Source organism: Chiloscyllium plagiosum, unplaced genomic scaffold, assembly GCF_037043375.1.
Source record: "Chiloscyllium plagiosum isolate Xiang-an unplaced genomic scaffold, Cpla_swu_hap1 HiC_scaffold_19, whole genome shotgun sequence".
In the NCBI taxonomy this organism is placed as follows: Eukaryota; Metazoa; Chordata; class Chondrichthyes; order Orectolobiformes; family Hemiscylliidae; genus Chiloscyllium; species Chiloscyllium plagiosum.
This window is the reverse complement of record NW_028270157.1, coordinates 73778672-73803191: the sequence shown is the minus strand read 5'-3', so window position 1 is coordinate 73803191 and position 24520 is coordinate 73778672. Positions and strand designations below refer to the sequence as shown.

The following is a 24520-nucleotide window of genomic DNA, read 5'->3' as shown; positions in this document are numbered from 1 at the left end:
GTGTGTGGGGATGCGTATGTGAATGAGTGGGGATGCGTATGTGTATGTGTGGGGATGCATATGGACGAGTGGGGATGTGGGGATATGGGTGTGTGTGTGTGGGGGTATGGATGTGTGTGTGGGGGTATGGATGTGTGTGTGTGGGGATGGGGATATGGATGTGTGTGTGTGGGGATGGGGATATGGATGTGTGTGTGTGGGGATGGGGATATGGATGTGTGTGTGTGGGGATGGGGATATGGATGTGTGTGGGGATGGGGACGTGTGTGTGTGGGGATGGGGATGTGTGTGTGTGGGGATGGGGATGTGTGTGTGTGTGGGGATGGGTGTGTGTGTGTGTGGGGATGGGTGTGTGTGTGTGTGCGGATGGGGATATGTGTGTGTGTGTGGGGATACGGATGTGTGTGGGGATACGGATGTGTGGGGGGATGGGGATGTGTGTGTGGGGGGATGGGGATGTGTGTGTGGGGATGGGGATGTGTATGTGTGGGGATGTGTATGTGTATGTGCGGGGATCTGTATGTGTTTGTGTGGGGATGTGTATGGCTGGGGATGGGGATGTGCATGTGTGGAGATGTGCAAGTGTGGGGATGGTGATCTGTGGGGACGTGTATGTGTGGGGATGTGTATGTGTATACGTGGGGATGTGTATGTGCGGGGATATGTATGTGTGGGATGTGTATGTGGGGATGGAAATGTGTGTGTGGGGATGGAGATGGGTGTGTGTGGGGATGTGTGTGTGGGGATGTGTGTGTGGGGATGTATATGTGTATGTGTGAGGATGTGTATATGTGGAGATGCGTATGTGTGATGATGGGGATGTGTATGTGTGCGGATGTGTATGTATGATGGGTGGGGATGTATATGTGTGGGGATGTGTGTGTGTGGGGATGGGGATGTGTGTGGGGATGCGTATGTGTATGTGTGGGGATGTGTATAAGGAGATGGGGATGTGTATGTGTGCGGATGTGTATGTATGGGGGGTGGGGATGTGTATGTGTGAGGATGTGTACGTGTGGGGATGTATATGTGTATGTGTGGGGATGGGGATGTATGTGTGACGATGTATGTGTATGCGTGAGGATGTGAATGTGTGGGGATGTGTGTTTGTGTGGGGATGTGTATGTGTCTGTGTGGGGATGGGGATGGGTATGCGTAGGGACGGGGATGGGTATGTGTTGGGACGGGGATGGGTATGTGTTGGGACGGGGATGGGTATGTGTTGGGACAGGGATGTGTATGTGTGAGGATGGGGATGTGTGTGTGGGGATGGGGATGTGTGTGTGGGGATGGGGATGTGTGTGTGGGGATGGGGATGTGTGTGTGGGAATGGGGATGTGTGTGTGGGGATGTGTGTGTGTGGGGATGTGGATGTGGGGATGTTTGTGTGGGGATGTGTGTGTGGGGATATGGATGTGTGTGTGGGGATGGGGATGTGTGTGTGGGGGTGGGGATGTGTATGTGTATGTGTGGGGATGTGTATGTGTATGTGTGGGGATGTGTATGTGTGGCTATGTGTATGTGAGGCTATGTGTATGTGAGGCTATGTGTGTGTCTGGGAATGGGGATGTGTGTCTGGGGATGGGGATGTGTGTGTGGGGATGGGGATGTGTATGTGTGGGGATGTGTATGTGTTGGGACCGGGATGTGTATGTGTGAGGATAGGGATGTATGTGTGGCTATGTGTGTGTGTGGGGATGGGGATGTGTGTGTGTGGGGATGGGGATTGTGTGTGTGGGGATGCGTATGAGTGGGGATGCGTATTTGTATGTGTGGGGGTGGGGATGTGTGGGGATGTGGGGATATGGATGTGTGTGGGGATGGGGATATGGATGTGTGTGGGGATGGGGATATGTGTGTGTGTGGGGATGGGGATATGTGTGTGTGTGGGGATGGGGATGTGTGTGTGTGTGGGGATGGGGATGTGTGTGTGTGGGGATGGGGATATGGATGTGTGTGGGGATGTGTGTGTGTGGGGATGGGGATATGGATGTGTGTGGGGATGGGGATGTGTGTGTGTGGGGATGGGGATGTGTGTGTGTGTGGGGATGGGGATGTGTGTGTGTGTGGGGATGGGGATGTGTGTGTGTGTGGGGATGGGGATGGGGATGTGTGTGTGGGGATGGGGATATGGGTGTGTGTGGGATATGGATGTGTGTGGGGATATAAATGTGTGTGTGTGGGGATGGGGGTGTGTGTGTGTGTGGATGGGGATGTGTGTGTGGGGATGGGGATGTGTATGTGTGTGTATGTGTATGTGGGGATGGGGATGTGTGTGTGGGGATGTGTGTGTGTGGGGATCCGGATGTGTGTGTGTGGCTATGTGTATGTGTGTCTATGTGTGTGTGAGGGGATTTGTGTGTGTTGGGATGGGGATGTGTATGTGGGGATGGGGATGTGTATGTGTATGTGTGGGGATGTGTATGTGTGGGAATGTGTATGTGTGGGAATGTGTATGTGTGGGGATGGGGATGTGTTGGGGTGGGGATGTGTATGTGTGGGGATGGGATGTGTATGTGTGGGGATAGGGATGTGTTGGGGTGGGGATGTGTATGTGTGGGGATGTGTATGTGTGGGGATGTGTATGTGTGGGGATATGGGTGTGTGTGTGTGGGGATATGGGTGTGTGTGTGTGGGGATGGGGATGTGTGTGTGTGGGGATATGGATGTGTGTGTGGGGATGGGGATGTGTATGTGTGGGGATGTGTATGTGTGGGGATGTGTATGTGTGGGGATAGGGGTGTGTATGTGTGGGGATGGGAATGTGTATGTGTGGGGATATGGATGTGTGTGGGGATATGGATGTGTGTGGGGATGAGGATGTGTATGTGTGGGGATGTGTATGTGTATGTGTGGGGATGTGTATGTGTATGTGTGGGGATGTGTATGTGTATGTGTGGGGATAGGGGTGTGTATGTGTTGGGATGGGGATGTGTATGTGTTGGGATGGGGATGTGTATGTGTGGGGATGGGGATGTGTATGTATGGGGATGTGTATGTGTGAGGATTGCATGTGTGGGGATGGGGATGTGTATGTGTGGGGATGTGGATGTGTATGTGTGGGGATGTGGATGTGTATATATATATGTGTGGGAATGGGGATGTGTATGTGTATGTGTGAGGATGTGTACCTGTGGGGATGTGTGGGAATGGGGATGTGTATGTGTGGGAATGGGGATGTGTATGTGTGGGAATGGGGATGTGTATGTGTGGGGATGTGTATGTGTGGGGATGTGGATGTGTACGTGTGGGTATGTACATGTGTGGGGATGCATATGTGTGCGGGTGGTGATGTGTATGTGTGGGGATGTATATGTGTATGTGTGAGAATGTCAATGTGTGGGGATTTATATGTGTATGTGCGTGGATGTGTATGTGTGGGGATGTATATGTGTGGGGATTTGTTTGTGTCTGTGTGGGGATGTGTATAACCCTCTACAACCGCCCATGCGACAAAACACCTTCCTGATTGTACTGCCCCCGTCAGTATGTTGGGCACACTTTAATTTTTTATTACTTCACCTGTTTTTCTCACCAGCTGTTCCGAAATGTTATTCCATGCCTGTGGAATGGGGGATGTTGAGCCTGGGCCTCACGGTCTAGGGGAAGTGACACTACCACTGCACCACAAGAGGGCTGCACTAAACAAATTTGGACAAGAAACCTCCACGATAAGCGCACTTTAGCACACTTTATCTGGGCAGTTTGAATGTTCCGTTAAGTTTGGGTAGGGTTTTGGAGTTGCTGTGGTCAGACAGAACATGCTGAGTCTGATTTGAGGAGTGAACCTTCGCTGGTACCAACAGTAAGAGGGGTTTTGTCACATTTTAATTCTTCATTTTATATGAAATGTCTCAAACACATATGGCACACAGATTAAAGTTTAGGTTTTAGCAAGCATTTTTATGCTGATTCATGGGTCGTTTTTGAAATGCTGTCTAATCCTCTTGATTTGTAATAGGCTCTGCTACCAGGCACTGTTCTGTCTCAATCCAGCAGAGTGTCTTTGTTGGTGTTGATCTTTCATTCTGAGCTGGCCACGGAGAGAGAGTTGCTGTTTTGATGTGGGGAAGGGTCCATGCGTGTGGTGCTATTGCAATTTGCCAGCTGTTCCTGCCTGCTAAGTCCTGAGGGAATACCCATTTGATCAGTTGTTGCTCTACTTTTATTGAATTTCTAAATGTGGTGAAAGCAACTTGTTGACAGGATAGGGCACAGTCTGCTGGTCAAAAGGATTGACTGTTCTGATGACAACAACAATTAAAAACTTGAAACTGAGCTTGGTAGTGCAGGGTTGGTCTTGTTCTGTTATAGAACAGCCTCGACAAAGCACTGGCTGCCAACTCCAAATCATGTTGATTTTGGAAGAGTGCATCTGTTTATGCATTAGCTTTGTTTTTGATTCTATGAGTCTGAAGGATTGAGATTGAGTTTGTTAAAGTGAGGCTGATGTGCATATGGCTCTCGCAGTACTTGGGGTGAACAGTAACAATAGGGTTAGTTCGACATTGTGAAGCAGCAATTTAAACCAATCAATTATAACTCGAAGGGGAATTGATTTAGCTCAGTTGGCTGGATCGTTGGTTTATAGAGCAGCGTAATGCCAACAGCGTGGTTCAATTCCCATCACCGGTTTGGGGTTATCATGAAGGACTCTCCTTCTCAACCTGTTTCCTGGCCTGAGGTGGGAATGCCCTCGGGTTAAATCACCACCAGTCCCTTCTCTCTAGTGAGAGAGCAGCCCCTATTGTCTGGCAAGACTATGGCAACGCAACAACAAATAAATCAACAGCCTATTTCCCCTATTGTGTGATCTCAGCTCCAATTAGTAAACATATCCAGGAGCTGGCAAGAGGCCAGTGGGTAAAGCAATAGGGAGACTGGGGCAGTGGGGGAAGGTGAAGCACAGAGGAAGCAAGGGACAGAGGGTAAGTGTGTGGGTGAGAGAAGGCAGGTCAGGTAAGGCGAGGGGAGGGTTGGAGGGTGAGGAATGGAAAATGGAGGAGGAGTGGATGAGGGAGATAGTCAGAGGCTGATGAACTGGAGGAGTAGGTTGAAGAATGGAGAGAATAAGGGAGGGAATGAACAAGAAGCTGGGAGAGAGGGACGGAGTATAAGAGAGGGAGAGTGAAGGAGGGAATAAGAGTGGGTAATGGAAGGAGTCAGGAGGGAGACAGTTGAAGATGTGAGCTGTCACCACTGAATGAACATGGCACCTCCAGGCTGTTCAACAGAGCCCGGGACCAAAGGGTCATTGTTACAAACAGACTCTGCTCTCAGGGTAAGAGGGAGGAGCAGGCGAGGAGAAGTTACTCTGAGGGGCTTCATGTTGGGGGTGAACTGTCATCGCGGGGATAGGTTCTCTGAGGGGTGAAGGCACTCTATGGGGGAGGAGTCACTCTGAAAGGGAGGGTTATGAGTCAGGGTGGTTCTGAGGGTGGCATTTACGCTGGCAATGTGTTCTGTGAGGGATGAGGCTGAATCTGAGGTGGATCAGCCTGAGAGGGGGTCACTGTGGGACAGGAGGGTAGGTGCTGTTCACGCATGATAACAGAGCGATCCCTCCCCACCCGAGGTGTACGTTACACCCCAGGGTCGCTCCTGGTGCTGACCCAGTGCACTCTCTCAGAGCACGCTCCAGGCAGTGATTTATGGGAATCGTTTATTCAGGCCCAGACAAGACCAGGAGGAGAACAGCCCACTCTGAAGATACTCACCCCTCCCTAAAATCACCCCCTCCGAAACCCTGTCCCCTCACAACAGCCCCTCCCCTCACAACACCCCTTCCCCCAACCCTACCCCTCACAACACCCCTTCCCCCAACCCCACCCCTCACAATACCCCTTCCCCCAAACCCACCCCCCACCCCTCACAACACCCCCTCCCCCAACCCCACCCCTCACAACACCCCTTCCCCCAACCTCTCCCCTCACAACATCCCTTCCCCCAACCCCACCCCTCACAACACCCTCACTCCTCTCAACCATCATCCTCAGGTCCTGGAAAAGATTAGGAGGAGGGGAACAACGCACCCTGAAATTACTCAGCCTTCCCCCCCACAACATCCCCTCTCAACACTCTTGCCCCTCACCCCTCGACTTCCCATCACCCTCTTCACACTCTTGCCCCAAACCAACCTCCACACTAGATTCCTCTGCTACATTTAGACCCCTTGCCCATACACTTTCCCCTCTCCCACACATCCCCAGATCCATCTCCCTCTCACCCCTCTACAGTCTCCTCCCTACCCCTCTCCTATCTCTCACCTCTCACCAAACTTCACTCTCTCACTCACCCTTCCCCTAATGTGAAAGGATAACTCATGGACACTGTCCCTATCGAACATTCCTCAAGACAGGGACAGCACAGGGTTAGATACAGAGTAAGTCTTATTCTAGTCGTTTAAATTGAAAGGAATGCGCCCACTACTCTTTAAGTTGCAAACAAAGCTCCCATGATACTATCCCCACCAAACACTCCTCGGGCAAGTACAGCACAAGGTTAGATACAGAGTAAAGTTCCCTTTGTTCTGCCCCTATGAAACAGTGCCAGAGCAAATACAACACCCACTGCTCTTGTAAACTTTTAAATCTCCTTCTGTGTTGTCCCTGTCAACACCCAGGACAGGGACAGCAGCACGTGGTTCGATACAGAGTAAAGCTCCCACGACATGTCCCTAACAAAAACTTCCAGGCCAGGTACAGCTTTGGGCTAGATACAGAGTAAAGCTCTCTCTACACTCGTGAGTACAATCTGAGGGTTTATTGCTGGACTCTTTGCTCCCGATGGAAATGAGTTCCGGTAATTAAAGAAAGTATGGTGGCTGGCTGTCTTTACCATTGCCTTGTCATAGTGTCATGTGAAGGATGTCTGCTGAGTGTTCACCTGTACTCACGAGGTGAATTTCACATAAACCCAGCATTTGTATTTGAAAGCAGGTGAGAGGATGTAAAATGAAGTGGGTGGCCAGCCTACAGTTTCCTGGCAACCGTGGCCTGGTCCTCATGGGATTGGATAAGGACGGACCACACGCCGTCCTTCCTCTGTTTTTAAGTGAACTGTTAACTGCTTTTAAAGGCAGCTTCATAATTTTTAACTTGGTCAGTGGGTGTGTGGATGAAGTGATGTAATCTGCCCCCTGTAAAGTGCTGACCATTCTTCCCATAGGTGAGTGCTTGCTCTGAAAATTCAGTTCATGTTCGATCATGTTTCAATTCTTATAATCTGGCAGCAAGGAAAGCTGCATCTGGAATGGGACCCATCTTTCTTCAGACTTGCACGTATTTACAATGTGAATATTCCAAGCCTATCTCAAATACACTATCTCAGTAAGCGTCTCTTGAAATAAATTCAAGTAAATCTCCAGTTCATGACCATCATTTCCACGCAATGAACCACAAATATCTCAACTGAGTGGGGGGTGACACCCAAATCCCCCCCCCCCACCACATCTCCAGAAACTCCAATGTTATGAAAGGTATCAGGTTGCTGATCTGACATCCTGTGTTGATGAGCAATCAGATGCTCCAAATTAAATATTAGGGAAAACCAAAGCCATAATTTTCAGTTACTACTCTAAACTCCTTACACCAGCCACCTGCTGAGCTTACATCCATCTCATCACAGATGCTGCCTGTTTCTACTTCCATAACGCCAATTTCAGTTAATCTGATATTGAGACTCCTTCATGCCAGTATTACCTCTGAATCGGACCATTTCAACATAGTTCTGGTGGTGTCCCAGCATCTTCCCTGCCATGACCTGGAGGTTATCCAAAGCTCTACTGCCCATGTCGTAATTGACAGCAAGTTGTTGAATCTGATGATGGCTTGTTTGAGGGACACTGCACTCAGCATGTCCTGATCCAGATTAATTATTTATCTTATTGTCTTTCCTAAAGGGCCAGAATGAGTGAGACTGTCAGCTGAAAAAGGGCAATAACTGATCCAAGCCTGCGTTTTGGGACTTTTGCAACATGGGGGATGGAGAGAAGTCCAAAATTGAGCAATCGCACTTGCTGTTTGATAACTTCATCCAGGCCACAACCTGCAAAGGCACATTCAAAGGTTTTCAGGAGCTCTGTGAGATTCTGGCCATCACCAATATCGACTTCCCCAACTTTTACCCCAAGCTGAAATCCAAACTCAACTACTGGAAAGCAAAAGCACTTTTTTCAAAACTGGACAAACGAGGAAGTCACAAGGATTACAAGAAGAACACAGCCTGTGCTAATACAAAGGTAAAACTGGAGTTTCCCAGACCACCTCTTGTGCCCTTACTGGCTCTTTGAAGGAGCAATAATTAATGGCAAATCTGTGCTTCTTTTTTAATAGTCTGTAACCCCTGTCCACCTCCTCGAGAAAAAACACAAATCCACTGAACTCTGTAGGCCAGTCAGTCAGGAGTGCATACAGGTTAGGGGAGTGCGATTAAACTTGGGGATAGTAAACAATCTGGGAGGAGGGTGGGATATTAAAGTATGGGCGAGACAGTGGGAGTAGATTGGGGGATAGTAAACTGTTCTGGATGTAGGATAGCTCGCTGAGCTGGAAGGTTCGTTTTCAGATGTTTCATCACCATACTAGGTAACATCATCAGTGAGTCTCCAGTGAAACACTGGTGGTATGGCCTGCTTTTTATTTATGTTTAGGTTTCCTTGGATTGGTGATGTTATTTCCTGTGGTGACACTTTTCTTGTTCTTTTTCTCAGTGGATGGTAAATGGGATCTAAGTCATTGTGTTTGTTGATAGAGTTCTGGTTGGAGTGCCATGCTTCTAGGAATTCTCATGCGTGTCTCTGTTTGGCTTGTCCTAGGATGGATGTGTTGTCCCAGTCGAAGTGGTGTCCTTCCTCATCTGTATGTAAGGATACCAGTCAGAGTGAGTCATGTCGTTTTGTGGCTAGTTGAAGTTCATGTATCCTGGTGGCTACATTGGGCAAATGGGCAGAAAACTAGCCACCGCGATACATGAACATCAACTAGCCGCAAAAAGACATGACTCACTCTGATGGTATCCTCACATACAGATGAGGAAGGACACCACTTCGACTGGGACAACACATTCATCCTAGGACAAGCCAAACAGAGACACACACAAGAATCCCTAGAAGCATGGCACTCCAACCGGAACTCTATAAACAAACACATTGACTTGGATCCCATTTACCATCCGCTGAGAAAAAGATCAGGAAATGACATCACCACAGGAAATGATGTCACCATAGGAAATGGCATCATCAACCCAAGGAAACCTAAACACACAAATAGAAGACTGACTGCACCACCAGTGTTTCACTGGAGACTCACTGATGATGTTACCTAGTATGGTGATGAAATGTCTGAAAACAAACCTTCCAGCTCAACAAGCAAATGTACATCCGAAACCTTAACCTGAGCTACAAATCTTCTCAAAACTCGATAATAAACAGTGTTGGGGGTGATGGTGGGATATTAAAGGATGGGGGAGAGAGTGGAAATCGACTGGCAGGTAATAAACAGTGCAAGAGGAGGGTGGGATATTAAAGGATAGGGGAGGGAGTGGGTTGAGACTGGGGGATAATAAACAGTATGGGGACAGAGTGGGATTAGACTGGGGGATAATAAACAGTATGGGGACAGAGTGGGATTAGACTGGGGGATAATAAACAGTGTGGGGACAGAGTGGGATTAGACTGGGGAATAATAAACAGTGTGGGGACAGAGTGGGATTAGACTGGGGGATAATAAACAGTGTGGGGACAGAGTGGGATTAGACTGGGGGATAATAAACAGTACGGGAGGGAGTGGGTCGAGACTGGGGGATAATAAACAGTGCAGGGGCAGTATGGGATATTAAAGGATCGGGAAGAGAGTGGGATTAGACGGGATTATAGATTAAAGTGAGATGAAGAGTGGCATCAGGGTGTGGGATATGAAAGGATGTAAGAGTGTGTGGGTGCAGAGAGTGAGGAGGCAGAGTCCTTGTGAATGGGTGAAGCTACATTCTGTGCTTTCTGAAGGATGATGCAGGACTTGCTTGTTAACCATTCCTCACTGCCTGACTGAGCACCATTGTGCCTCAGCAGCTGCCCAACACCATGTGATATTGTCTGACTTGTCTGACTTGATTCACCCTATTAACTGCAGTTTCTGTCCTTCAACCTGCAGTGTCTCGTGATCGGGGCTGGTCCTTGTGGCCTGCGTACGGCCATTGAGCTAGCGTTCCTCGGAGCCAAAACCATCATCGTAGAGAAACGGGACACCTTCTCTAGAAACAATGTCTTACACTTGTGGCCGTACACTATTCAGGATCTGCGCAACCTGGGAGCAAAGAAAATCTATGGGAAGTTCTGTGCAGGAGCTATTGATCATATCAGTGAGTTACCAGCTTCCTATCCATCATGCTGACGTTATACTTACCCTGGAGCAAACTGACCCACTGGAATTAGTCAGTTCCCATTGACCTCCAGACAGTCACTCTTGTTCCCAGAATCTGCCTGTTTCTCCTGAATCCTCTATGTAACTCTCCATCTCTGACTAGCACATACTGTTTCTTCCTGACTCTCATCAACCCTCTCCTCAACTCTCCAGCTCTCTTCCCAATTCAATTTTCCCGATTTACCCTCTCCATCCTTGTCATTCCTGTCTCACCTCCTTGTATGCCCATCTTCCCCATCTCTCTCTCTGCAGCCCTGTCTCCCTGTTCCCCAACCCCCGCGCCCCCCACACCTTTAAGAGGGGTGGTAAAGATGTACCAGAAAATCTCAGACTCGCGTGTCTCTTGTCAGTGGTAGAGAAACTATTGGAGAAAGTTCTGGATAAGCGAATTATTGTCCACTTAGAAAGGCATGAGTAAATTAGGGATAGTCAGCATGGCTTTGTCAGTTGGAGGTCAAGCCTAGCAAGTTTGTTAGAATTTAGTTAATGTAGTTTATATGAATTTTAGCAAAACTTTTGACAAAGTCCCAAGTGGGAGGCTGATCAAGAAGGTTAAAGCCCATGGAATTGTGGGAAACTTGGCAAGATGGATCAGAAATGGGCTTAGTAATAGGAACTGAAAATGTGTTGCTGGAAAAGCGCAGCAGGTCAGGCAGCATCCAAGGAGCAGGAGAATTGACGTTTCGGGCATAAGCCCTTCTTCAGGAATAGGAGTCAAGAGTGTGGTGCTGGAAAAGCGCAGCAGGTCAGGCAGAATCCAAGGAGCAGGAGAATCGACGTTTCGGGCGTAAGCTCTGCATTACGAATTAATAATGAGGCACAAAGGGTAGAGGTAGAAGGCTGTTTGAGTGACTGAAGGCCAGTAGTGTACCACAAGGATTAGTACTGGGGCCTTTATTATTTATTATATACTTAAATGATAGATGAAAATGTAGGGGGAATGTTAAGCAAATTTGCAGCTGACCCCAAGATTGGTAGAGTGGTTCATAGCAAACAAGATGGCTGAGGGTTACAGTAAGATATAGATGGGTTGGTCAGATGGACAGACCAGTGACCTGATAATTGGGAGGTGATGCATTTTGTAAGAAAAAACATGATGAGGGAGTATTTAACGAATGGCAGGATAATTGGTAGCTTAGAGGAATAGAGAGATCTGGGCTAATTATTCTCAGATCCCTGAAGTCAGCAGAGCATGTGAATAGGATAGTTAACAACACATATAGGACATTTTCATCAGTCATGGCAAAAATCAAGGAGGTAATGTACAAAGTGTTGGTTAGGCCATGGCCGGCATATTGTGTGCAGTTCTGGTCACCTCAGGAAGGATATGATAGCACTGAAGGGAGCTACAGAGGAGGTTCACCAGGGCGTTGCCTGGGATGGAGAAGTTGAGCTAAAGGAGAGACTAGATAGGCTTGGATTGTTTTCTTTAGGGCACAGAAAGCAGAGGGGAGACATGGTCGAGGTATATAAGATTATGAGGGGTATGGACAGGTGAACAAAGAGGAACTGTTGAGGGATCAAGCACGAGAGGGCATAGTTTTAGAGGAAGGGGCAGGAGATTTGGGGAAAAAAAGGTTTTCGCTCAGAGGGTGATGGGAATCTGGAATGTACTGCCTGAGAAAATAGTGGAGGCTATAAGCCTTACAATATTGAAACAATATTTGTATGAGTACTTGAAATATCATGACATTCAAGGATATGGGACACATGGGAAATTGGGACGAGCGCACTTTTAGTGGTAGTTATGTCAGTGCAGACACGATGGGCCGAAGGACCTTTTCGGTGCTCTGAGTCTTTGAATTTCTCCCCTGTATCCCTATTTTCCCATCTCCCCCCTGCCCCGTGTATCTGTCTTCACCATCTCTCCCCCTGAATCCCTATCTCCTGAATGCTGTGTTTCAGGTGACAGTCATACCCCTCAGATTAAGTATATCAAATTTAGTCAGAGTTCAGGAAGAGGAGGATATAAGTACAAGTGAGACAGTTAAAGGGTCCCAGGAGGTTGTGCTGAAGCAGTCGCAGCCCTTGAGCTTGTCAAATATGTTTGAGATTCTTGCTTCCTGTGTGGATGAGAGTGGAGGCTGTAGGGAGGATGAGCAAACTGACCTGAGCACTGCTGTACAGGGAGTCATTCAGGAGGGAGGAGGAGAGGTTTCAATTGGAAATAGTATATAGGATTAAAGACAGGATTCTTGGCAGAGTGGAGGAACAGAGGGACCTGGGTGTGCACGTACATAGATCCCTCAAAGGTGCCACCCAAGTGGATAGGGTTGTTAAGAAAGCATATGGTGTGTTGGCTTTCATTAACAGGGGGATCGAGTTTGAGAGCTGCGAGGTTTTGCTGCAGCTCTACAAGTCCCTGGTGATACCACACTTGGAACATTGTGTCCAGTTCTGGTCGCCCTACTATAGGAAAGATACAGAGGCTTTGGAGAGGGTGCAAAGAAGGATGCTGTCTGGACTGGGGAGGCTTGCCTTATGAAGAAAGGTTGTAAAAGCTTGGACTTTTCTCTCTGGAGAGAATGAGGAAGAGAGGTGACCTGATCGAAATATACAAGATAATGAGTGGAATAGATGGAGTAGATAGCCAGAGAATTTTCCCCAGGGCAGGATTAACTGGTACGAGGAGTCATAATTTGAAGATATTAGGAGGAAGGTATAAAGGAGACATCAGAGGTAGGTTCTTTGCGCAGAGAGTTGTGAATACATGGAATGCGTTGCCAGCGGTGGTGGTGGAAGCAGAGTCTTTGGGGACATTTAAGCGACTGCTGGACATGCACATGGATGGCAGTGAGTTGAGGGGTGTGTAGGTTAGGTTACTATGTTTTACATTAGGATTAAACCTCGGCACAACATCGTGGGCCAAAGGGCCTGTTCTGTGCTGTACTTTTCTATTCTATGTTCTAATGGGAGTAGACACTGTGCCCTATGGTCAGGATTGAGAGTTCTGAAGGCTATGATGCCTGCCTAGTGCCTGGCTTCAGGATATCTCATCTGGGCTGTATCGGAACTTGGAATGGGAGGGGAAAGATCCAATTGTCATGGTCCACATAGGTACCAACGATATCGGTATAAAGAGGAAAGAGGTTCTGCTGAGGGGCTAGGGGCTAAACTAAAAAGCAGAACTAAAAACATAATAATCTTTGGGTCCATTACATGAACCACAAACAAAAATAGGAAAAGGTCAGTGAGATTAAAGAGGTAGGTGCTGGCTCGATGTTCAGTGTGGGAGAAATGAGTTTGAATTCATGGAGCATTGGCATCAGTACCAGGGAAGGAGGCAGTTGTTCTGATGGGACAGACTCCACCTGAAACACGCTGTGACCAATCTCCTGGTGAATCATATAACCAGGTGACATTCCTGATGAAGGGCTTATGCCCGAAATGTCGATTCTCCTGCTCCTCGGATGCTGCCTGTGCTTTTCCAGCACCACACTTTTCGATTGATCTCCAGCATCTACAATCCTCACTTTCTCCAAATGAGCTTGTAGTGCAGATTGAAATTGGTGGTTATGATATGGGTATCACAGAGACATGGCGACAGGGGGATCAAGGCTGAGAAGTAAATATTCTGGGATCCACTTTGTATTGAAAGGTAAGACAAATAGTTAGAGGGGGATAGATAGGGTTGGCTTATTCTTAAGAAATTCATTAAATCGATAGCAAGAAGTCGTATAGAGCCAGAAGGTATAGAATCTGTGTAGGTAAAGTTGAAGAACCACAAAGGAAAAAACACCCCGGTTGGAGTTGTGTACAGGTCTCATAGCTGTAATCAGGTTGTTCAGATTTAGATTAGATTAGATTTCCTACAGTGTGGAAACAGGCCCTTCGGCCCAACAAGTCCACACCGACCCTCCGAAGAGTAACCCATCCAGACCCATTTTCCTGTGACTAATGCACCTAACACTACGGGCAATTTGGCATAACCAATTCACCTGGCTGGCACATCTTTGGATTGTGGGAGGAAACCAGAGCACCCGGAGGAAACCCACGCAGACACAGGGAGAATGTGCAAACTCCACACAGTCACCCAAGGCTGGAATCGAACCTGGGTCTCTGGCGCTATGAGGTAGCAGTGCTAACCACTGAGTCACCGTGTCACCCTTCATCAGGTTGTGGTGAGGAAAATCAGGAGATAGTGAAGGTCTGTAAGAAAGGCACAATCACAGTAATCATGGGTGGATTGCAATATGCAGGTGGATTAGGAAGATCAGGTTGGTAGTGGATCTCAAGAAAGGTAATTTGTGGAATGTCTACACGATAATTTTTCGAGCAGCTTGTAGTAACAGGCAGTTCTGGATTTGATGATGTGTATTGAGGTAGACTTGATTAGGGAGCAAAAAGAACGACAAGGGGCAGCGGCCATAATATGATAGAATTCACTCTACATTTTGAGAGGGACAAGCTGAAATCAGTCTAACAGTATTACAATGGAGTAAACGTAACTACGAAGACATGAGGGAGTTAGTAGGGAGGGGAGCTGGGCAGGGAAGACGGTGGAGCAATGGCAGGAGTTTCTGGGAATAATTCCGGAGACACAGCAAAAACTCAACCAAAGGAAGAAGAAACTTGCTTTTTTCTTATTCATTTGCTGGGCATGAGTTAGGCCAGCATTTCATTGGGCTTCCCTAATTATCGAGAGGGCAGTTTAACAGTTAACAACTTTGTTGTTGGTCTGGAGTCACATGGGGTCCAGACCAGGTAAGGATGGCAATTTCCTTCCCTAAAGGACATTCGTGAACTGGATGGGTTTTTCCTGACAATTGACAATGGATTTGGGTGGCACAGTGGCTCAGTGGTTAACAGTGTTGCCTTACAGCACCAGGGATCTGGATTCAATTCCATCCTTGGGTGACTGTCTGCATGTGCTCCCTGGGTCTGCGTGGGTTTCCTCCTACAGTCCAAAGGTGCGCAGGTTAGGTGGATTAGTCACGGGAAGTGCAGGATTATGAGGAGAGGGTGGGTCTGGTTGGGATGATCTTTGGAGAGTTGGTGTGGATTCACTGGGCTGAATGGCCTAATTCCTCACTGTAGACTTCTATGATTCTCTCAGTTCTAGATTTTTATTAATTTCAAATCTGCTTTGGCAAGATTCGAACCTTGGTTCCCAGACTATTTTTTGGGTCTCTGGTTTAATAGCCTAGCAGTAATACCACTGGACCATTGCCTGGGGGGGGAGGCGGTGGTGATGAGGCAGCATTGGCTGACAAGGGAAGCCAGGAACAGCATAGAAGCAAAAGAAAAAGCATACAATGTGGTGAAGATTAGTGGGAAGCTCAAGGATCGGAAATCCTTGAAAAACCAAAATAGAATAACTAAAACTCAATAAGGGAGAGAAGATGAAATAATACAGAGAGCTAGTTAGTAATATTAAAGAAGTTTGCAAAAGATTTTTTAAGCAGCTAAAAGGGAAGGGAGGGACATGAGTGGACATTGGACCACTGGAAGGTAAGGCTGGAGGAATAGCAATGGGGAACAAGGAAGAACTGAATGGTTACTTTGCATCAGTTTTCACTGGAAGATGCTAGCAATGTACTAGAACTCTGAGAGAGTCAGAGGGCTGAGCTGAGTGTAATGGCCATCACTATGAAGAAGGTACTGGGGGAGCGGAAAGGTCTGAAGGTGGATAGATCACCTGGACCAGATGGACTACACCCCAGATCTCTGAAGGAGATAGCGGGGGTGATCTTTCAGGAATCACTGGAATCAGGGAGTGTCCCAGGTGACGGGAAAATGCAAATGTAACAATCTGTTTAAGAAGGGAAGGAGGCAAGGACAGGAAACTATAACTCAGATTGAACTCAGACTTCTCCAATTTCCTCATTTTCCCTCCCCCCACCTTGTCTCAGTCAAATCCCTCGAACTCAGCACCGCCTTCCTAACCTGCAATCTTCTTCCTGACCTCTCCGCCCCCACCCCCACTCCGGCCGATCACCCTCACCTTGACTTCCCTCCACCTATTGCATTTCCAAAGCCCCTCCCCCAAGTCCCTCCTCCCTACCTTTTATCTTAGGCTGCTGGACACACTTTCCTCATTCCTGAAGAAGGGCTTATGCCGAAACGTCGATTCTTCTGTTCCCTGGATGCTGCCTGACCTGCTGCGCTTTTCCAGTAACACATTTTCAGCTCTGATCTCCAGCATCTGCAGTCCTCACTTTCTCTCAGGAAACTATAAGCCAGTTAGCCTGACCTTGGTCATTGGAAAGGTTTTCGAGTCCATTGTTAAGGATGAGATAGCAGAGTACTTGGAAGTGCATGGTAAAGTAGGGGAGGTCTGACAGATTTGTTAGAATTCTTTGAGAAGGTAACAAGCAAGTCAGACAGAGGAGCCAGTGGATGTGATCGATCTGGATTTCCCGAAGGTGTTTAATGAGGTGTGTACAGGAGGCGGCTAAATAAGATAAGACCCATAGTGTTAGGGACAAGAAACTGGCATGGATAGAGGATTGGCTGACTGGCCGAAGGCAGAACGTAGGGATAAAGAGTTCCTTGTCAGGATGGCAGGTAGTGACTAGTTGAGTTCCGCAGGGGTCAGTGTTGGAATGACAAACATTTACATTATACGTTGATGATCAGAAAAAAGAAACTGAGGGCATTGTTACTGTTTGCTGATGACTCGAAGTTAGGTGGAGGTTTAGGTAGTATTGAGGAAGTGGATAGAAGGAACTGGATAGACTAGCAGAGTGGGCAAAGAACTGGGAGATGGAATACAGTGTGAGGAAATGTGAGGTTATGCACTTTCAGGAAGAATGGAGGTACGGACTATTCCCTAAATAGGGAAAGGCTTTGGAAATCTGAAGCACAAAGGTTCTTGGAAGTCTTAGTTCAAGATTCTCTTAAGGTCAACATGCAGAATTATTTGGCAGTTACGGGGGAAAATGCAATGTGAACATTAATTTGAAGAAGGCTATAATACAAGATCAGAGATGTACTGCTGAGGTTGCATAAGGCTCTGGTCAGGCTGCACTGGGAATATTGTGAGCAGTTTTGGGCCCTATATCTAAGGATGGATGTGCTGACCTAGGAGAGAGTCCACAGGAGATTCACAAGAATAATCCCACGAATAAGGGACTTTTTACATGAGGAGCAGTTGAAGTCTCTGGTTTGTACTTGGTGGAGTTTGCTGAATGAAATTTAAAGAATACTGAAAAGCCTGGATAGACTGGATGTGGGGAAAATATTTCCATGAATAGGAAGAACTAGGATCCCAGGGAACATCTAGGACAACCTTTTAGAACTGAGATGAGGAGGAATTTCTTTAGCCAGAAGATGGTAAATCTGTGGAACTTGTTGCCACAAAGGGCCATGGAGGTCATGTCATTGAGTGTCGCTAAGACAGAGGCAGGTAGGGTTTTATTTGGTAAGGGGATCGAGTCTCACTGGAAGAAGGCGGGGAATAGGACTGAGAAACATATCACTGATGAATGGCTGAGCAGACTCAATAGGCTGACTGGCCTAGTTCTTGCGATCTTCCCCATCTCTGCCTCTGTATCCCTGTTTTTCCCATCTCTCCCTTTCTATCCCATCTCTCCTTGTATATCTCCGTCTTCCCCATTTCTTCCCCCCCAATCCCCATCACTCCCATATCCACATTTCCCCTGTATCCCTCACCTACCTATTGGACCTCCTCTTGTCCTGTATTGGCTATCCTGTCTCCCCTGATCCTCGTCGTTCTGCTGAAATCTCAGAACTGAGCTGGGAAGTAACATATTGCAATGTCCCCTTGGAATTTTGAAGTGCAGGGACAGTTTCATTATATCCACACCTCCGTTACTCCATATCATTGCATTGAAACATATTTTCCGGATAACCTGTTTAGTTGGGTTTCTGTGTATATGTCCCAGAGGTTGATTTCCTTATGAGGGTGTTCAACATACAGCCTGGTGCTCGAGCTTTCTGACCTGAGCGGACAGCCCTGTAGCTCACTGTGATGCCTCCTGTTGTTGAATGTCTGGTGAAGAGCAGCAGTAAATCAGTCAGCACAGTGTCCAGGGAGCAATCGGCTTAATCACCGGGTCTGAGAGTATGGGTAGGAGCAGGGACGTCTGTCTGAACATGTTGAGTGCTGTCTATTCACAACTGGTTCTGCACTGACAGGTATCCGACAGCTGCAGCTTGTCCTGCTGAAGATTGCCTTGATCTTGGGCATTGAGATCCATCTGAATGTGGAGTTCCGTGGTCTGCTCCCTCCCAGAGGCCAGAAAAATCCAAGTAAGTGAATTTAATAGAGGCACTGGGTGCAAACTACTGCTCCTGGATGTAGTGAGGTGGAATGTGGGAAGGGCGGGGCAGAGGTTCTGGGGATATGTGAGAGTGTATATGGTGCCATCCATTGGTGTGTAAGATGCTATTGGGGTGTGTGTGTGTATGAGGGACTGTTGCTGTGTGTATGAGAGGTGTCAGTGCGTATGTACATCTGAGGTGGGGGAGGGTATGCGCGCGCAAGAAGCTGTTGTGTGAAAGGTGCTGTTGGCGTGTTATGATTATGTGCAAGTAAGGTGCTGTTGTGTTTGTTTGAGGTAGTGTCAGTGTCTGGATGAGGAGCTGTCAATGTATGTGAGGAGTTGTGCATGTGTGTGACATACTGTCAGTGTGCATCTGTGTTTGTATTTGTGTATAAGGCATTTTGGTGTGGGTGTGTGAGGTGCGGTTGTTCATGTGTGTGAGCTACTGTCTGTGTGTGAGCTGCTCTCTGTGTGTCAGATGCAGTTGAGATAAGTGTGTTTGTGTGATAGAGAGAGTTGCTGTTCACAGGTGTGTGTAAAAAGTGGTCTCTATGTCAATGCAAGGTGCTGTTGGTGCTTGGTGTGTGAGATTACATGAGATTACTTACAGTGTGGAAACAGGCCCTTCAGCCCAACAAGTCCACACTGACTGTCTGAAGAGCAACCCACCCAGACCCATTCCCCTACATTTACCCCTTCACTTAACACTACGGGCAATTTAGCATGGCCAATTCACCTAACCTGCACTGTGAGAGGAAACCGGAGCACCCGGAGGAAACCCACGCAGACACGGGGAGAACGTGCAAACTCCACACAGTCAGAAGCCTGAGGCGGGAGTTGAACCCGGGTCTCTGGCGCTGTGAGGCAGCAGTGCTAACCACTGTGCCACCGTGTAAGGTACTCTTTATATCAGTATACATGTGTCAGGTGCTGTCAATCTGTGTGATGTGCTGTTGATGTGAATGTCTGTGAGATACAGTCAGGGGGCGCAGGGTGGCGTGTGTGTATGTCACATTGCACTTTGGTGCATGTGAGGGACTGTCTGCATCTGTGTGAGGTGTTGTAAGTCTGTGTATGCCAATTATTGTTTTCTGTCTGAGTGTGTGTGCACATTGGTGTTGGGGTGTGTATGACAAATGTGCTATCAGTGTGTGTGAGAGACGTGCTGTCAGTGTGTGTGAGAGACGTGCTGTCAGTGTGTGTGAGACGTTCTGTCAGTGTGTGTGTGAGACGTCCTGTCAGTGTGTGTGAGAGACGTGCTGTCAGTGTGTGTGAGAGACGTGCTGTCAGTGTGTGTGAGAGACGTCCTGTCAGTGTGTGTGTGAGACGTCCTGTCAGTGTGTGTGTGAGACGTCCTGTCAGTGTGTGTGTGAGACGTCCTGTCAGTGTGTGTGTGAGACGTCCTGTCAGTGTGTGTGTGAGACGTCCTGTCAGTGTATGTGTGAGACGTCCTGTCAGTGTGTGTGTGAGACGTCCTGTCAGTGTGTGTGTGAGACGTCCTGTCAGTGTGTGTGTGAGACGTCCTGTCAGTGTGTGTGTGAGACGTCCTGTCAGTGTGTGTGAGAGACGTCCTGTCAGTGTGTGTGAGAGACGTCCTGTCAGTGTGTGTGAGAGACGTCCTGTCAGTGTGTGTGAGAGACGTGCTGTCAGTGTGTGTGAGAGACGTGCTGTCAGTGTGTGTGAGAGACGTGCTGTCAGTGTGTGTGAGAGACGTGCTGTCAGTGTGTGTGAGAGACGTGCTGTCAGTGTCTGTGAGAGACGTCCTGTCAGTGTGTGTGTGAGACGTGCTGTCAGTGTGTGTGAGAGACGTGCTGTCAGTGTGTGTGAGAGACGTGCTGTCAGTGTGTGTGTGTGAGAGACGTGCTGTCAGTGTGTGTGTGTGAGAGACGTGCTGTCAGTGTGTGTGTGTGAGAGACGTGCTGTCAGTGTGTGTGTGTGAGAGACGTGCTGTCTGTGTGTGTGTGAGAGACGTGCTGTCTGTGTGTGTGTGAGAGACGTGCTGTCTGTGTGTGTGTGAGAGACGTGCTGTCAGAGTGTGTGTGAGAGACGTGCTGTCAGTGTGTGTGTGAGAGACGTGCTGTCAGAGTGTGTGTGAGAGACGTGCTGTCAGTGTGTGTGTGAGAGACGTGCTGTCAGTGTGTGTGTGAGAGACGTGCTGTCAGTGTGTGTGAGAGACGTGCTGTCAGTGTGTGTGAGAGACGTGCTGTCAGTGTGTGTGAGAGACGTGCTGTCAGTGTGTGTGAGAGACGTGCTGTCAGTGTGTGTGTGTGAGAGAGACGTGCTGTCAGTGTGTGTGAGAGACGTGCTGTCAGTGTGTGTGTGTGTGAGAGAGAGACGTGCCGTCAGTGTGTGTGTGAGAGACGTCCTGTCAGTGTGTGTGAGAGACGTGCTGTCAGTGTGTATGTGTGTGAGAGACGTGCTGTCAGTGTGTGTGCGTGTGAGAGACGTGCTGTCAGTGTGTGTGCGTGTGAGAGACGTGCTGTCAGTGTGTGTGAGAGACGTGCTGTCAGTGTGTGTGTGTGAGAGACGTGCTGTCAGTGTGTGTGTGTGTGAGAGACGTGCTGTCAGTGTGTGTGAGAGACGTGCTGTCAGTGTGTGTGTGTGTGAGAGACGTGCTGTCAGTGTGTGTGAGAGACGTACTGTCAGTGTGTGTGAGAGACGTGCAGTCAGTGTGTGTGAGAGACGTGCAGTCAGTGTGTGAGAGAGACGTGCTGTCAGTGTGTGTGAGAGACGTGCTGTCAGTGTGTGAGAGAGACGTGCTGTCAGTGTGTGAGAGAGAAGTGCTGTCAGTGTGTGTGAGAGACGTGCTGTCAGTGTGTGTGTGTGCGAGAGACGTGCCATCAGTGTGTGCGAGAGACGTGCTGTCAGTGTGTGTGAGAGACGTGCTGTCAGTGTGTGAGAGAGACGTGCTGTCAGTGTGTGAGAGAGAAGTGCTGTCAGTGTGTGTGAGAGACGTGCTGTCAGTGTGTGTGTGTGCGAGAGACGTGCCATCAGTGTGTGCGAGAGACGTGCCGTCAGTGTGTGCGAGAGACGTGCTGTCAGCGTGTGTGAGAGACGTGCTTTTGGTGTGTGCGTGTTAGAGACGTGCTGTCAGTGTGTGTGAGAGACGTGCTGTCAGCGTGTGTAAGAGACGTGCTGTCAGTGTGTGTGTGTGAGAGACGTGCCATCAGTGTATGTGTGAGAGACGTGCCATCAGTGTGTGAGAGAGACGTGATGTCAGTGTGTGAGAGAGACGTGCTGTCAGCGTGTGAGAGAGACGTGCTGTCAGCGTGTGAGAGAGACGTCCTGTCAGTGTGTGAGAGAGACGTCCTGTCAGTGTGTGAGAGAGACGTGCTGTCAGTGTGTGAGAGAGACGTGCTGTCAGTGTGTGAGAGAGACGTGCTGTCAGTGTGTGAGAGAGACGTGCTGTCAGTGTGTGAGAGAGACGTCCTGTCAGTGTGTGAGAGAGACGTCCTGTCAGTGTGTGAGAGAGACGTCCTGTCAGTGTGTGAGAGAGACGTGCTGTCAGTGTGTGTGAGAAACGTGCTGTCAGTGTGTGTGTGTGAGAGACGTGCTGTCAGTGTGTGTGTGTGAGAGACGTGCTGTCAGTGTGTGTGTGTGAGAGACGTGCTGTCAGTGTGTGTGTGTGAGAGACGTGCTGTCAGTGTGTGTGTGTGTGTGTGAGAGACGTGCTGTCAGTGTGTGTGTGTGTGTGAGAGACGTGCTGTCTGTGTGTGTGTGTGTGTGTGAGAGACGTGCTGTCTGTGTGTGTGTGTGAGAGACGTGCTGTCAGTGTGTGTGTGTGAGAGACGTGCTGTCAGTGTGTGTGTGTGAGAGACGTGCTGTCAGTGTGTGTGTGTGAGAGACGTGCTGTCTGTGTGTGTGTGAGAGACGTGCTGTCTGTGTGTGTGAGAGAGACGTGCTGTCTGTGTGTGTGTGAGAGACGTGCTGTCTGTGTGTGTGTGAGAGACGTGCTGTCAGTGTGTGTGTGAGAGACGTGCTGTCAGTGTGTGTGTGAGAGACGTGCTGTCAGTGTGTGTGAGAGACGTGCTGTCAGTGTGTGTGAGAGACGTGCTGTCAGTGTGTGTGTGTGAGAGAGACGTGCTGTCAGTGTGTGTGTGTGAGAGAGACGTGCTGTCAGTGTGTGTGAGAGACGTGCTGTCAGTGTGTGTGTGTGAGAGAGACGTGCTGTCAGTGTGTGTGTGTGAGAGAGACGTGCTGTCAGTGTGTGTGAGAGACGTGCTGTCAGTGTGTGTGTGCGTGAGAGAGAGACGTGCCGTCAGTGTGTGTGAGAGACGTCCTGTCAGTGTGTGTGAGAGACGTGCTGTCAGTGTGTGTGTGTGTGAGAGACGTGCTGTCTGTGTGTGTGTGTGTGAGAGACGTGCTGTCAGTGTGTGTGCGTGTGAGAGACGTGCTGTCAGTGTGTGTGAGAGACGTGCTGTCAGTGTGTGTGTGTGAGAGACGTGCTGTCAGTGTGTGTGAGAGACGTGCTGTCAGTGTGTGTGAGAGACGTGCTGTCAGTGTGTGTGAGAGACGTGCTGTCAGTGTGTGTGAGAGACGTGCTGTCAGTGTGTGTGTGTGTGAGAGACGTGCTGTCAGTGTGTGTGAGAGACGTACTGTCAGTGTGTGTGAGAGACGTGCTGTCAGTGTGTGTGAGAGACGTGCTGTCAGTGTGTGTGAGAGACGTGCTGTCAGTGTGTGTGAGAGACGTGCTGTCAGTGTGTGTGAGAGACGTGCTGTCAGTGTGTGTGTGTGTGAGAGACGTGCTGTCAGTGTGTGTGAGAGACGTACTGTCAGTGTGTGTGAGAGACGTGCTGTCAGTGTGTGTGAGAGACGTGCAGTCAGTGTGTGAGAGAGACGTGCTGTCAGTGTGTGTGAGAGACGTGCTGTCAGTGTGTGAGAGAGACGTGCTGTCTGTGTGTGTGAGAGACGTGCTGTCTGTGTGTGTGAGAGACGTGCTGTCAGTGTGTGAGAGAGTCGTGCTGTCAGTGTGTGTGAGAGACGTGCTGTCAGTGTGTGTGTGTGCGAGAGACGTGCCGTCAGTGTGTGCGAGAGACGTGCTGTCAGCGTGTGTGAGAGACGTGCTTTTGGTGTGTGCGTGTTAGAGACGTGCTGTCAGTGTGTGTGAGAGATGTGCTGTCAGCGTGTGTAAGAGACGTGCTGTCTGTGTGTGTGTGTGAGAGACGTGCTGTCAGTGTGTGTGTGTGAGAGACGTGCTGTCAGTGTGTGTGTGTGAGAGACGTGCTGTCAGTGTGTGTGTGTGAGAGACGTGCTGTCTGTGTGTGTGTGAGAGACGTGCTGTCTGTGTGTGTGTGAGAGACGTGCTGTCAGTGTGTGTGTGAGAGACGTGCTGTCAGTGTGTGTGTGAGAGACGTGCTGTCAGTGTGTGTGAGAGACGTGCTGTCAGTGTGTGTGAGAGACGTGCTGTCAGTGTGTGTGAGAGACGTGCTGTCAGTGTGTGTGAGAGACGTGCTGTCAGTGTGTGTGTGTGAGAGAGACGTGCTGTCAGTGTGTGTGTGTGAGAGAGACGTGCTGTCAGTGTGTGTGAGAGACGTGCTGTCAGTGTGTGTGTGTGAGAGAGACGTGCTGTCAGTGTGTGTGTGTGAGAGAGACGTGCTGTCAGTGTGTGTGAGAGACGTGCTGTCAGTGTGTGTGTGCGTGAGAGAGAGACGTGCCGTCAGTGTGTGTGAGAGACGTCCTGTCAGTGTGTGTGAGAGACGTGCTGTCAGTGTGTGTGTGTGAGAGACGTGCTGTCAGTGTGTGTGCGTGTGAGAGACGTGCTGTCAGTGTGTGTGAGAGACGTGCTGTCAGTGTGTGTGTGTGAGAGACGTGCTGTCAGTGTGTGTGAGAGACGTGCTGTCAGTGTGTGTGAGAGACGTGCTGTCAGTGTGTGTG

The 24520-nt window shown here is 48.9% G+C and overlaps 1 protein-coding gene across 6 annotated transcripts in view; it reads left to right on the top strand.

Moving 5' to 3' along the window:
* Positions 1 to 24520, top strand: part of LOC122562959 (F-actin-monooxygenase MICAL3-like) — a 587087-nt gene that overhangs the window by 129626 nt on the left and 432941 nt on the right. For all 6 annotated transcript variants that reach the window (XM_087997541.1, XM_087997540.1, XM_087997538.1 and 3 more), the window contains exons 3-5: positions 7901 to 8239; positions 10149 to 10356; positions 18519 to 18632. In XM_087997541.1, the coding sequence (XP_087853667.1) occupies positions 7976 to 8239; positions 10149 to 10356; positions 18519 to 18632 (586 nt within the window). In that variant the 5' untranslated portion in view covers positions 7901 to 7975. The remainder of the gene's footprint in view (positions 1 to 7900; positions 8240 to 10148; positions 10357 to 18518; positions 18633 to 24520) is intronic.